Source organism: Perna viridis, chromosome 9 (assembly GCF_037379345.1).
Source record: "Perna viridis isolate PV_CMFRI_1.1 ecotype Kerala chromosome 9, ASM3737934v1, whole genome shotgun sequence".
NCBI lineage: Eukaryota > Metazoa > Mollusca > Bivalvia > Mytilida > Mytilidae > Perna > Perna viridis.
This window is the reverse complement of record NC_142453.1, coordinates 7,405,072-7,420,751: the sequence shown is the minus strand read 5'-3', so window position 1 is coordinate 7,420,751 and position 15,680 is coordinate 7,405,072. Positions and strand designations below refer to the sequence as shown.

Below are 15,680 nucleotides of genomic sequence, written 5' to 3'. Positions count from 1 at the left end.
AATAGGAATTACCCTGTCTGTCTGTCCATCTGTTCACAATTCATGTAAGTGCAACTGCTCCATTATTGCTCAAGGGATTTTGATGAAATTTTATAAGAAGGTTGGACATCATATATAGATGTGCATGAAGGAATGAAATTTCTGTCAGGAAGTCCAAAGGGAGATAATCCAAGTTAAGGGTTTTTACATGTTAAAACCTCTTTCATACAACTCCCTGTTAACCTGATTCAAGGGATTGTGGGCATCATGTATAAAGACATTTTTTTACTGTCAGGGGACTATAAAGGGAGAAAGAAAAAGGTACTGGTTATCAATTCAACTGCATTTTAGGTGGGCTTATTCTCTTTGTTACCTTGCTCAAAGTATTTCTAGTTTAAACACAACAAAAGGTTTCCTTGGAAAGATATCAATAAGTTTTTGCTTTCTGAGTGAAGATTTTTACTTGTACCAGGATTGGTGAATGTTAAACACTGATGTACTTGAGTTTGACCCTTAAAACTTACATGTACATGTAAATTGCATATGTCTTAAATATTTGTAGGGAAATGGATAAAAATGTACAAGAAGCTGGTGAAGGGTTGTCAAAAGTTTCCATATCTTCACAAAACAAAGGTAAACATATTACATGTATTAGGAGATAACTGATTTTTGTTGTTTATTATTTTAATAATGAAATTAATAATATAAATAATATATAGCTTCTGTTGCACATTACTACCTTTACTTGTCATAAAATAAAATATGTCAATAAAAACATAGCATTATATATGATACACATTGCCTACAAATATGTTGTATAAGAATTTTGAAAGAAATTATATTTGTGATTATAAACCCATGCAACAAAGTTGGGAGTGATAATGTTTTAGACCCATCTGTCCGTTGGTCCATCACTATTTGTCGCCTGGATTGTGCATCCAGTTTTTGTCTGATTTCATTCAAACTTTGATTTTAACAGAAATCAGTGAAGGGTCACTACTTTTTTGACAGAGTGGCTTATTTAAGAATTAATTCTTTGGTCTTGTCACCTGGATAGTGCCTCTATTTTTGATGGATTTCATTCTAACGTTGGTTAATGATTAGTAGCAATAAAAACTTGGATGGCGATTTGTTTAAGGGACCACATTTTATTTGATAATGGGGCTGAAGCTTTTTTGAAGTGTGTAAATATGTGTCCTTGGGGTATTATGAACATGTTATATGATGCAAAAATCATTCATTCAATATATTCTAAAATAATTTTTTACATAAAAATTTGTATGGTAAAATTACTAATATGAACTTTAAAGAGCCCTTTCTAAAGGGAGATAATTAGCGGAAAAATTTTTGCAATTATGTAATTTGAGTTCTTTAGTTTTTTTAATATTAAAAGGAAAAGAGTTCAGTGACCCCCAGTTTTCTTTTTGAAATATGAAAGAATGTCAGTTAAATGTTCTTTACATAAATTTGTAAGAAGTCTTATCTACCAGTTTTTTTAATAATATGCGAAATAATGAAAATTCTGCAGAATCCATATAAAAGGTAAAAAAATTTCATTCTAAAGGCTCAATTATCTCAAAATCAAGTTGTAACTTATGTTTTTTACAATAAAATTCTTGAGTTCATTCAAGGTCGTCTTTGAGAAAAACTAAGAAAATCAATCTATTAGAAATATCAGGTATAATCTACATTTTTGTACCTAAAATATATGAAATATCAATCAAAATGTATACTGGTTTTTCTCAGAGCTATCTGAAGAGGAACAAGAGATATTTGCAGAGTTGATTTCTAACGCAAAACAGCTGACAACAGAGAGAAAAATCAAAGATGCTTTAGATCTTTACAAACAGGCCATTAAAATGTATCATCATGAGAAACTGGCCAGGAAAATACAGAAAATGGAGGTATATTTCAATTTGCTGCATTTTTAGAATTAGTTGTCACAAATTCTATTGATTGTTATTTTATTGCAGTATAAATTTTGTCTTTAAATTGACTAGATTACAAAGACCATGTTTTGTTTTAATATTCACTTTTTTTTAGGGGGGATGCAGAAGAGTCACTTAAGGAGGTAGACCTAGGGTAAGGGAAACAACTCTTAAAAATCATTGGAATGTTTATATTCACCATTTTACAACAATCTTATGTAAGCATCTAAATAACTTGGATTCATTTTATTCTGCTTCAAACTAAAGCTTGAGAAGCTTTGGTGAAATTGAATATGATGCAAACATATCACTGATTTCAGTAGTCATAGTAAAAGTTTATTCAAAGAAGTGAGGTAGTGATGGTATTTTTCATTTAAAAAAAACAAATAGTTTGAACTGCATGGTTGTTGAAGTAGACACTTAAAAGCAAATTGTTTTGTGTTTCCAGGCATACTTGGTAGAGAGCACTAAAAGTCCTGCCTGTGGTAAGTTATTTTAAGGAGGTAGACCTACGATAAGGGACACAACACTTACAAATCATTTAAACGTTTGTATTCAGGCTCCTTATATCAATCTCATGTAAGCACTAAAGTAACTTGGATTGATTTCACTCTGTTTCAAATGAAAGCTTGAAAGGCTTTGGTGATATTGAATATGATACAAACATATCACTGATTTCAAGAGTTATGTCCCTTATCCTAGGTCTACCTCCTTAAGGAATATTAAGAAAGTCCAGTCTGTCTATTGGCTGAAACTGACATTTGTTGTGATGTATGGGACTGTTTATCCTTTTGTCTGTCCACTCATTTCTAAATTGCAACTCTGTTTAAACGGCTATTTGATTTTGATCAAATTTTGCAAGACGGTTGGGCATCATACATGTATATAGATGTGCATAAAAATACAGTGAGACCTACAGCGAACCCTGAATAATACGAAAATTTGTCTAAACCAAACACTTTTTAAAGTCCCTTTATATTAATTTAGATATATTTTAACCTTGGTAAACTGAACCTAACCTTATCTCACCTATGCTCTTCATCCCATGTGGGACATAAGAATGCAACCAAATCTATTTGAAACATCCAAAAAGAGGTTACTTTTAGACAGGTTTCGCCTTACATGTATTGAAATATGGTCAGATTCATGTAAAGGGAGATAATCCAAATTTAGGGGTTATATACATAAGACCTCCACAAAAGGTGAATGGATTTTAATGAAATTTTATGGAAGGTAAGGCATCATATGTAGATGAGTATAGATGAAGATTACTGTTGATGCCTATAAGGGGAGATAATGAAACTAAGGTGAATTTAAAAGTGAGGTATATCTTAGCGATAGGGAATGTTTAGGACATCAAAACAAGATACAGCAGTTGGCTCACAAAAACTACCTGAAAAGTAAGACATTAAATTGTTGTACCAAAACATGAAAAAAATATGGAAAATACTATCCAATACCAGTATTTATAACTCACAGAATAATCCACTTGTAGAGTTTGAGAAATATACTGGTTCTCATGTCAGTTTATCTATCTGGTTTTGGTTCCAGTTGTAATTTTAAGAACTTCTTTACCAGACCGTTTTAAACAGCACAAGGTTGTCAATAAAATACAGGTCAAGTTTGATTCATGGTTTTATTTATTTTTTGAAATTTACATTCAAATATAATACTTTTTTACAGGAAGAGAAAGAAAGAGTTCATCATCAACACCTATAAATGATTTACCTATTTCTCCTGACAATCAAGAGATATACAAACAGCTAATATCTGGTGCCAGAAATTTAGTGGAAGAGGGCAAAATCCTGGATGCTTTAGAACTCAATAAACAGGCTCTGCAGATATATCCCAATGAAAAGTTAGAGAAGAAAATTGCTAAGATGGAGGTATCTTATGTGTTATAGGTTCTTTAATTTTTTTAAAAAAATTATATGATTTAGGGAATTTTGTCTTAATCAAAGTTTGAATAAACTGATAACTTGTGTATTTTAAATGTGCTTTGAACCTGGGTAAACCAAACACCTGTCTAAACCAAACACCTGTTTAAAACAAACACCTGTCTGAACCAAACAAAATCTGCAGTCGAAAAGGTGTTCATTTAGTACAGGTTACACCACGTAGTAATCTTTAACCTTTATCCTTTATTGCGCTAATGGTTGTCATGTTTTTAAAAGTAAATATGACATAGACTTACTATATATAAAATTTGTAGATAATGCAGTAAGACTTTTACCCAAAAGTAGTTCCATCCATAGGTTATAGTAATACTTTGAAAGGCACATTCACCAACTTTTACTACTGTTTTAGATGTATTTAAAGAATGTTGGCAATCAAGAAAGTGCTAGGAGTGATGACAAGAGTGAACCAAGTGGTGAGTATTGTCACATGAGGGTCAAATAGAAAGAATCAAGTGGTGAGTATCATCATAGGAGGGGCAAATAGAATGAATCAAGTGGTGAGTATTGTCACATGAGGGTCAAATAGAACGAATCAAGTGGTGAGTATTGTCACAGGAGGGGCAAATAGAACGAATCAAGTGGTGAGTATTGTCACAGGAGGGGTAAATGGAACGAATCAAGTGATGAGTATTGTCACAGGAGGGGCAAATAGAACAAATCAAGTGGTGAGTATCATCATAGGAGGGGTGAAAGGATGAACTATGTGGTGAGTACCACAATAGTAGAATTATCTAGGAGTGACTACAAACAAGATTGAACCTAATGGTGAGTATCATCGAAGTAGAAAGTTACAACAAGAGTAATACAAGTTGCGAGTATTATCATATTAGAATTCACTTGCAGATACTATTTCTTTGTAGTCTGGTGATAATATTATTGAATTACACAAAATATGAAAGCAACCAAACAAAAATAAAACATGATTCATCAAAATGTTTTCTTTAAATACCATTCTGTGTAAGAATCAGGCAATGGGTGGCTTATCATATTTCTCAAATTTTTTTCCCTCAAACATATTCAACACAGCTAGAAAACATCTGGAGGCATCTTTGACGTACAAAGGGAAAAGGTACTGGAAAATTTAACTGTCATTTTCTATAATGCATTTTAGCTAAATATGGTCTGTCAATACCTTAAAAAGGCCAAATTTTAAACACATTGATAGTTATATTTTGCGCTAATGAGGTACAAATACAAATTGCAATTAAATCTCTGGATTTTATTTCCACACAGTATACACATTTTGCCTGATTCTTAGACAGAAAAGTACATTAACATAAAAATTAGTGTTGCTGATGCCTTAGTGGTGCTGTTTATTTACCTTCAGTACCGGTAACATACATGTATATGCCTGCAATTAAGCTTTTGAAAAAATATTGGGAAACCATTTTATAGATATTGCCTATAACATGTTTTAAAATATTTACGGTCTTTTCTAGGCTCAAAGTCTAGCACATCGGATTCTCCACCCAAGAAGACCATTTCTAGTGAACAGAAAGAAATCTTTGAACAACTCATTCACTCTGCAAGGACATTGGCTGAGGAAGGGAAAATATCAGATGCTTTAGAAATGTATAAAGAGGCTTACAAAATATGCAACAATGAAAAACTTGGAAGGAAAATTGGTAAAATAGAGGTATTACAATTTTTCTTTAACATTTCTGCTTTTGTATAACAATCTGAATTCACTGAAACACCTGGGATTTCTCAAAGCACCAGATTATAATAATATTGATTATATAGTTGATGTAATGAACCTTGGATTTCTAGAACTGAACTGTTAGTCCTGAAGAAAAAGAAATCTTGTAGAATAGCCCTTGCTTTTATCCTAACTTGTCAGTCATTTTTCACTAGGACTTTGAATTTGCACTTTGATCGAACCACAAAATGCTCATGAAGTTGTTTTTCATAAAATGGGAAATCATTCTAATACATGTGTATGTAAATGTCCTGTTTCCAAACATAGTATTATGTGATCATACAGATACTTCATATTCTATTTGAAAAAATGTTATTCTCATAATTTTCAGTGAAGACTTTAACATTCCATGAATTGAAAAAAATTCAAAAAGCTGTGAAAATGGATGCACATAGCTCAGAATATATAATAATTTTGGGAAAATAGTAAATTTATCATTTTTTTAAAATATTTTTATTGACATTACTTTAAATGGTTTATTTGATGTTTCAGAAATATCTTGAACAAAATAGAAGCAACCAAGGAAATGGACAAAATTCCACAACAAACAATGACAGACAGACAGACACGGCAGAAGGTACATATATTATCAAACCGATGACTTGATGATGTATTGAAATAAAACATAATAAATCACTGAACAAAATTGAGCTGTTTGAATTCTTGTTATCAATAGAAAAGCATATGATGTACAGGCGTGATTTTTTCCCACTTTTTAGGGAAATTCTGCTATTTCAAATCGGGATTTTTACAGTTACAATTCCTTTTTTACTGTATATATACTTTCGATTTTGCCAATTTCAGCTTTGTTTGTAGACCTCGTAAAATCATCTCTTAATATATGTCAGAAATTCCATTAAAAGTGATATCAGCCAAGGTAATTCTACCTATTCCAGCATGCCCATTTGTATACTGCAGTATGTTTTTTCACGTACAAAAGAAGTTAAGCACATATAATTGTAGACGTCAGAACATTCATGCGCGTACAGTTGAAATATTATATTTTTATTGAATTGTGTCCTGAATCTTTAAAGTAATAGTCTCATCATTGTAATCATATTTGAAATGTGTAAATTTTCGAAAAAAATTTTTTTTTTGTTGAAAATGAAAGGACTGGTCTGCGTGTAGCGTCTTTTCATTGGTCAAGACTTTTCTTTCTCCTTCAATCCGTTGTCACTTAAGTTATTAATGTAAACATGTTTTGTTTAATTATTCTATTAATAGAGGCCATTTAAGTAACGTGTTTGAAGGACAAATAAAGCATTGTTGTGTGAATATAAATTTTATTCAAGAGCAACGTCCAACGTAATTTTATAAAGTATCATAAAACAGAGAAAACACGAAAAATACACATTATGACAATACATAACCTTACAAAACATATAAACATTATTATTCAATGTTTGCAATTCCTTGATTTAAAAAAATCTCAAGATATGCTGCACCCTCCCTCCTCCCCCCCCCCACCAAAAAAAAAAAAATGTGCATACCCAAATGCAAAAGTCAAGAGGTACATGAAACCCAAAAGCAAAAACCAGTGTGCATGCTGCTATTTGAAGTCAAGAAAATATCACAGTGAACCTGATACGGCGAGATTTTTTAAACTGGCAATTTTCTGTTTATTGGCAATATTACAGGCGTTTTGATGTAATATCATTGGAAATTGCCAACATTCTTCAATATCATATCTGTAGCCTGAGAGAAAATATCAGTAAAAACGATGGAACTGAGATAGAGCTGTTTATAAAATGTGCTTACCAATCTTTAAACTTCAGTCTAGAGTGTCTGTAGGTGGCATCTGAGAGAAAACAATATTGGTTGACAAACGCTTGGAGAAAAAAAAATTGCATTGCACATTCCTTTTTTAGATACAAACAGTAGTGAACCTCAACAGTCCAGCAGTGCATCAGAAGAAACCAGTAAGAAGAGATCTGTGTCTGTGGAGGACCAGGAAAACTATAATCAGCTGATCCAGACAGCTAAATTGTACATTGATGAAGGCAAACTTAAAGATGCTCTTGAACTTTATAGAGAAGCCATTAAGATATACAGCAGTGAAAAATTAGCAAAGAAAATAGCTAAAGTAGAGGTTTGTTTTGTTCATAGTAATCATTTATTTGTGTGAACATATTTTCAAGCTGTTGATAATAATTTTATAAGTACATGTAGTTAGAAGTATTGTGTTCAGACTTGCTTTTGGGAGGCAGTGAAAGGTGACATACTGTGTAAGTGTTATTGTATGTGGGATACCAATTTTTATGATTTCCATTGGCTTGCTAAACCACAAAAAAATTTGGTTTCCAACAAAATGGAAATGTTCCATTCATTTGTGTGATGGAGTTGTAAAATCATCAAATCCAAGAATTTTACGAACTGACATTTTTCCTAAACCACAAAAATTTTTATCCTGGAATCTTTCACAGTATTGTATTTTTACACTTGAAAATGAAGCATTCAAAAACTGCTTTTTCCATAAACTGAGAGTGGGTAAAACTTTTAGTTCACTGTTTCCATTCCAGATTTAATGCATGTAAGTTGGGTTATAAGTTGTGTTTTCCTTTACATATTTAGTGTATTTTGCAGGCTTATTTAAAAGAAAGTGATAGTAACAGGGATGAAGAAAACCACACAGAAGGTAAAACTTGAGTAGGCTACAATCTTGTGTATTTTACATGGTCACATGAGAATCATTCAAAAAAGCAATAAATCGAAAATTTTGGTAGACTTTATAGACAACCCGAAATCTTGCAGAATGTTACATTTAAAAAATTTTTAGTAGGTTCCTATTGATAAATACTTTTTATTATACATATATTATGGAATACAAATGTTGAGTGTAAACTTGCTGCACTGTAACCGGTTGGAGAACCATGCATGGCGGGTGTTTCTAGAAAAGCAGAGAATACTTACCCTACCGGTGCACCTGATCCATGCTCCGAGTTTTTAGTGGAGTCCGAGTTGCTCATTTGCTTTTGTTATTTTGTATGTATGATTTTAGTTACTTCATGTTCTTTGTTGTGTATGTCTGTTTTCCATGTCTGGTCTTTGTCCCTGGATTACATTCTTTTGATTACCACTATAACCTTGGTTCTCTTGATTACTCTTGCACTATTATCATTTTTACACCAACTTGATTACTTGCTTCTGTAAACCAGCTTATTTCCTTGACTACATTATTTCACGAATTCAGAGTGATGCCCAAGTTATGGCAACATATTTTGTGATTATAAATAAAATTACATATTTTTACAATGAAAATCATTGATGACAGCATTTTCGAAGTAAGCGAATTAGTTGGTTTGCAGTATCCCTCTAGATAAAATAATTGCAAAGATATATAAAACCCATAGTAATATAACAATATGTACAGTGCCAACAAGAACTCTTCTGATTCTAATAGGATAAAATTCCAATTCTCAAATCTACAACTATATTATAAGTTGTTTCCATAGAGTTTGACTCCTTTGTAGGAAATATAAGTGAACAGAGTGATAGATTTGTGTTACCTCCATTAAAAACTCCAAAAAAAGAGAAGTCTGATGTCATGGAGGAGTATAACAAGCTGGTTCAAGAAGCTAAACAATTAATTGGTGAAGGGAAAGTTAAAGCTGCATTAGACCTCAATAGACAAGCCTTGAAGATTTGTCACAGTGACAAGCTGGCCAAGAAGATTGCAAAGATGGAGGTAACAACTTATCTTTATGTTCGAAGAGGATTCTTGTTCTTTATCATTTTATTGATTTTTGATCAATCAAGAATTTTATGAGGCTTAAAAAAGAATTATGCCCCTCCCCCCTCATTTTGGTGTGGTGACATTGTTTTTGCCTGTCTTTAATTGGATGAAACTTTGTATGTAGTTAGGACTAGATACGTTGTTGTACATATGACCAAATTTTTATGATTAACTGAATTTTGTGGTAGTTACCTCCCTTTTAATTTTTGAATGTGGAAGATATATGTTTTTATATATTTTTGTAAGCAAAAACAAACTTGAATTGATACTTACACTTGCTAAAATGAAAAAAAGAACAATTTGTACTTCAAGTGACATGTGCACACAGTTAAGATTAAGTACAGAGAAAAACATGGCATTGCTTTTAGATTTCAAGTTGTATTCGTTTATATCATATTTTAGCAATACATCAAAATGCATGGAGATGAAGATGTGGAGGAAGATGAGAATGGAATGGTGCATGTTGGGAAGGGATACTTCATGTATAAAGAGCTGTATGAGAAACTGTATGATCATCAGAAAGAGGCTGTCCTTTGGATGTGGGGTTTACATCAGAAACGAAAGGGAGGCATCCTTGGAGACGATATGGGGTATGGCTTGTTGGCGTATAACCACTATTAATGCTCCGTCGCTTTGTATGTTAAATTTTGCAGTCTTCAGGGTCAGTTACCTTGAAATAATTAAAAAAAATCATCATACGTTTAATGCCTTTAAGAAGAAATGATTGAGTGAATGATGAAAGTAGATGATTAGCAAAATTGCTACTTTCATTTTAAAAAATAGACATATTGGGTTTAAGTTTTTGACCCTTAATAAACTTTAAAGTATACATTTCAATTAAAAACTATGGTGCTGAGTGTACCAAGTTTGTATATACTAGCTTAATCTCCAAAAAATATCATGCCTTTGGAACTACTTTCTAATATGTGTAGAGAACTAGTTTATTTATTGCTGAACACATACATATATATGATCTTTTGGACACAATTCTTATGCATAAAAAGTTTTGAATTTTTTAAACATTAAAGGGCAAGACCACTTTTGCAAAAAGTTAGGCTCTTAAGAAAAATCATATCCATATCAGCAAAAATAAATAACCTTTAATGCAAAATGCGCTTTTGTAAATTGTTCAAGGCCATGCAAAATTTAAAATCTTTGAAATATATGTGGATAGCCATCTTGCAGAACTCTCCTATCTGAAGGAAGATCACAAGCAGACTTGTTCAATTTTTTACCGACAGCTTCCGATATGCTTGTGACATCACCAAGTATGTTTGATACTGATGCAAGTACTGCATATAATATGTAAACAAAGAATATTCCATAAATATTTCTATGATCCTGTTTATCTAATCACCAAAACATGCTGTCATGTCAAGCTTAGGATTGCACAAATGATAAGAGAGAAATACTCAAAAGGTTTTTTGGCTGGCAACACCAACATTCTACGGAATTAGCCATATATTACTCAGACATCCTAGTCTTTTGGCTGCAAATCCTGTAGCTCGTCAATGTTGTCTGACATTTGCTGACATGTTGTGCCTCAATCTCTTCTTCTGAATATGTGGATTGAAATTATAGAGGAAAAATCCCAAATTTGCACTTTCTTCGGGCATCATAACCAATTACCTTTTTACTTTCACTTTACAAACAAAAAGCTGTGATATCACAGCTCAACCGATCGTGGTGGCGGCCATAGGCGCAGGAAATTCAAATTCCCTAATTGTTAATCACAATCATTTTGTTAAGAAAAGGAAATTATTTTCTTTCCGTTTAATTTTCATGAACATTTAACAGATTAGTTTCAATATTTATATCTTGCACAATAACAGAGTCTTCTCCTTTAAGTTCTAAATTTTGATATTGAAAGTGGTACATTTCAATTGAATTTGCTATAATTATTTTAATAACACATTTTATTTTATTTGATAATTTCAGCCTTGGGAAGACTATTCAGATTATATCATTCCTGTCAGGGTTGTTTGATATGGATAAAGCAGGTTCAGTTTTAATAGTCATGCCAGTATCACTTATTGTCAACTGGGAGAAAGAATTTCAGAAATGGTAAAACCTGTATTAGTTATTGTATTAGTTATAACATGAAGTATTGGTATCTGCTAAGAATCAGGCAGTAAGTGAAATATGGTATGAAATAACTGATCACTTTGTCAGTTTAATTTGTACCACTACAATCAAGGAAGACAAGATTTTCTATGTGATTTTGGTAAAATGAGTTATTTGCATTTTAAGGGCAGATAACTCTGTAATTTTCTAATATACAATGCTTTTCATTTTTTTATATCGTGAAAATTGATACCCACAAATATGTTTATTTGACTGATTTCATGTAAATTGATACATTTACAGTCAAACTGGTCAGAATCATGGGTTTTTGACATGCCTGTTAAAGATTTTTCTCACATTGCCAGATTTTGACAAATACTTGTACTAAATGCTGTTCTTTATGTAAGCAGTCAAGAAGTGAAACCCTTGAAAATATACAGAATGGCAACCAATATTTTGTATCTGGAAAAAGCCATTTTAAAATAATTTTACTAACTTGACTATACAGTCTTTGATATTTTTTGGGGTATTTCTTACTGATTATCGAAAACACTTTAAAATATTATAACTATTTTTGAAAGCTTATTTTTTTCATCCAGTAAAAGAGTTTTATTCATAGTTTCAGATCTTTTTATAAGGCTTAACTTACTTGCTTACAACAATCAAAACAAGTTATTTTTCAGGGCCCCTGGTATTAGGGTAGAAGCTTATTATGGTAGCAGTAAGAAAGAGAAGGAAAGAGCTCTTGCTAAAGTTCAGAGGAGAGGAGGGGTTCTTTTAACATCATATGGACTGGTTGTCACTAGCTGGGAATCTCTTGGGAAGCAAGATGGCAGAGAATTTGTCTGGGTAAGTTTCGGAGTTGTCAGTTAATGTCATATGGCCTAATTTTTGCTAGCTGGTGAAAAAAAATTGTCAGTCTAGGTAATGGAGGGGTCTTTAATGATATGAGGCTAATGTAACCTGTAAGTGGATAAAGTTATAAGCTAGAGAGACCTTATTGATAGATATATTGCCTTTATTAATTTGTGTGTCATCTTAAGTCCTTGTAGACTTGAGACAACTTGCCTGCCGACCAAGTTGTCCAATATTTTAAACGTTGATATTTGCAACACATGATTTGAATAGAAGGTCACTTCCTGTCAGACTGAAATCAGCCCCTTGGTGGTTCTAAGGTCATAGGTTAAATTAATTTACATTTATATTATGTGTACCATTATGGGGATTTTGTCCTTTATCATTTTGGATGATAACCACAAGGTGAGAAACATTAATTAAGACAGGATGTTAGAGAAATGGTCTTGACAGGAATAGGAATGGTAACTCAAAAAAGGCCTCTCATACAAGATCTAAATCCTTGTTTAAAATTTAAACCTGTCTCAGGTAACCTGTGGGAAAACAGGAATTATTCCTGAAATCCTAGATCACATATGTCAACAATTTTGCTTTCAATTTAGAAGTAAGCAAACTTCTTTGAATTTCCACTAATCCGAATTTTGGACATAGAGATACTTTGTGGATTGATAGTTTTTGAAAACAAATTGTCTTAACAAACATAGAGTACCTTAAAACAGGCATTTGCTTAGACAGGTCAAACTACAATGAAACTATTGAAATGGCATAAAACACTACTGTGAAAGTACTTTACTGTGAATGTACTATTGTTCGTGGGGTACCAATTTTCATGGTTTTCGTGGGAAGGTCCCGCCACAAAATTTCATTTCCAATATAGTAGATTCCTGTTGATGTGTATAGTATTAACTTCGGAAGCACAAATTCAATAATCCATGAACTTTTGTTTCTTCCCTGATCCACGAAAATTGGTTTCCATGAATTAAAGTACTTTCACAGTAATTTGTGGATACCAATTTTTTATGGATAAGGGAAGAAACCCAAATTCGTGGATTCTTGGTTTCGTGGTTTTGAGGTTTTCAGTATACACATTAATGGGTATGACCTTTTCAATGAAACCAAATGTCATGGTTAAGCCTACCCACAAAAACCACGAAAATTGGTGCCTCACGAATAATAGTACTTTCACAGTATTATGTGAGTGAGCATCATCGGCAACAAAAGGTATTTAAAATTTAATTTGAAACTTAAATTTTTACTTTGTCAAACTGAATTTACCAATTTTTGAGTGTGTATGAATTAGCAGCACTGAAAGGGATCTTTTTATGTTCCTCCCAGGATTATGTGATATTAGATGAAGGACACAAGATAAAGAATCCTACCAAGACTACTAAAGGTGTTCATGCTATCCCTGCTAAAAATAGAATCATTTTGACAGGAACACCCATACAGAACAATCTAAAGGTTTGTTGGATAAACTGTTAACTAAGTACCATTCTATATAAAGATAAGGCAGTGGGTGTCACATGCATATCAATAACACCATTTTTAAAGTTGCTATTAATTTAGGGTTATTCAGTTCACAATATCTGTCTCTTTTTATGTATAAAATTTGTAAGTAAAAAGGGGCACATGAAAAAGTCCAATCTACAGAGTTATTTCCCTTTATTTATATTAGTTACTTAATTAGTTAAACAAAAATGAATATATACCATTTAACAGCAAATATTATTTCTAAAATGATTTATATAGTGGTATTTAATGGGTCCTTTAGACCAAATCTATGCCATTTGTTTGGTGTGCCAAAATCAAAACTACAAATGCCTGATGTTTAAAAAGATCACCACTTGACATGATTAACGGCTTTGCCAATAGGGATGGAGCTATTTTTACATAATTTTAATGGTTACCCTTTTGACAGACTTAGTTGATAACATATTTCTATTTTGTTATCTCTACTAACAGGAATATTCAACAGACACATGCTGTGCATCTGCATTCAGAGTTGAAACACTTACTTTTTAACTGCGTACATCTTTTCTGAAATGTGTCACTTCAATGATTTTAAGCCATTTTATTTTATGACAGTTTTATGATATTTTGCTCTTTAATCTTGTTATCTCTGCTCTTTTTAAGGAACTTTGGGCATTGTTTGACTTTGTACATCAGGGATCTTTACTAGGAACAGCAAGAACATTCAAGATGGAGTATGATACACCCATTACAAGGGTAACAATAATTTGTCAGTAAACTTTAAAAAAAAATTAATAAATACTTAAAAATGTTGTAGTATTGTATTTATGGTAAAATAGTGACGGAGTTGTAATTGATGTAATTAGGTAGGATTTTTCAGATACCACGATAATTTAAATTTTACAGTATATTTTGTATTTAAGTATAGGTCTAAAAAAAACAGGCAGGGGATGATTCATCGTATCTCAAGATAATTAATGAAACTGTTCAAATGCGTTTGTTTTGTCCTATAAACAACTATATTCATTTCCTTAGATCTGCAATGAATCATGAAATATTTTTGACTGGTTATAGAACAAAAAATCTGGTGGAAAATTTTCATGTACTTTTCTGTAGTAGAAAGTAACCAAATTTAAGTGTTACTATCTCTAGTGGGCAACTTTCATTTGCACTTTTATTTTTTTAATACAGTTTCTATGAAGTCTACTGAAGTATTTCCAATATAAACATATTTGGGATTCAGAAATGCATGAATCACTAATCATAAGATTCTGCCTGGTTTTAAGGAGGAGTTGTACTTAAAACCAGGATATCTTAGTGTTGTAAATTACACCGGTAGAAGATGATCAAACATAAAAAGATTTACAAATAGTAGCTTATCAAATAAAGTTCTTGAGAAGTCGAAAAATTTAAAGTAGACTATGGTCAGTTTTTTAAAGTTTTTTTTTCATTATAGATTTTGACTACTTGGAATATACTTCTTTCAGGCAAGAGAAAGAGATGCTACGATTGGAGAAAGAAGACTGGGACAAGAGATGGCTGAGAGTCTCAAGAAGATCATAGCTCCATATTTTCTAAGGAGAACTAAAGCAGAGGTCACAGAAACAAAGGATGGGGTCAAGGTCAAGAAAGAAGAGGATGGTGGAAAGTATGTATGAATGAACTAAACTTTCTCATGGTGTAAAAATATCTCATGAAATATTGTGGATATTCCATATCACATGCAATAATACCCTCAATTCATATAAATCTTTGCAACTTCAGGAGGTCTTGGGTTAATATTGGTGTCTCTGGGATATTATGACATTCTATTCAGAGATGTGGTAACACATGAAATGAGAATATACTAGTGCAACAGTCTTTAACAATAGCTAAGTTTCTTTTTTTCTTTAAAACAGAACATTTTGTTCCAGCAGCTTAGGTTAAACTTATAATTTCCACTAGAGTGTACGGTATGATTCTGAATATCACTCAATTGTTTTTACATGTTTTCC

The 15,680-nt window shown here is 32.1% G+C and overlaps 1 protein-coding gene across 1 annotated transcript in view; it reads left to right on the top strand.

Annotated features, from left to right (window-relative positions):
• The window catches only part of LOC148606517 (uncharacterized), a 55,424-nt gene that overhangs the window by 4,812 nt on the left and 34,932 nt on the right, over window positions 1-15,680 (top strand). Inside the window, exons 3-18 of the mRNA XM_088546114.1 lie at window positions 542-612; window positions 1,726-1,883; window positions 2,356-2,392; window positions 3,591-3,793; window positions 4,215-4,278; window positions 5,305-5,501; window positions 6,057-6,141; window positions 7,433-7,653; window positions 8,148-8,199; window positions 9,035-9,249; window positions 9,700-9,887; window positions 11,236-11,361; window positions 12,045-12,210; window positions 13,552-13,677; window positions 14,350-14,442; window positions 15,174-15,334. Of these exons, the coding sequence (XP_088402240.1) occupies window positions 542-612; window positions 1,726-1,883; window positions 2,356-2,392; window positions 3,591-3,793; window positions 4,215-4,278; window positions 5,305-5,501; window positions 6,057-6,141; window positions 7,433-7,653; window positions 8,148-8,199; window positions 9,035-9,249; window positions 9,700-9,887; window positions 11,236-11,361; window positions 12,045-12,210; window positions 13,552-13,677; window positions 14,350-14,442; window positions 15,174-15,334 (2,163 nt within the window). The remainder of the gene's footprint in view (window positions 1-541; window positions 613-1,725; window positions 1,884-2,355; window positions 2,393-3,590; window positions 3,794-4,214; window positions 4,279-5,304; window positions 5,502-6,056; window positions 6,142-7,432; window positions 7,654-8,147; window positions 8,200-9,034; window positions 9,250-9,699; window positions 9,888-11,235; window positions 11,362-12,044; window positions 12,211-13,551; window positions 13,678-14,349; window positions 14,443-15,173; window positions 15,335-15,680) is intronic.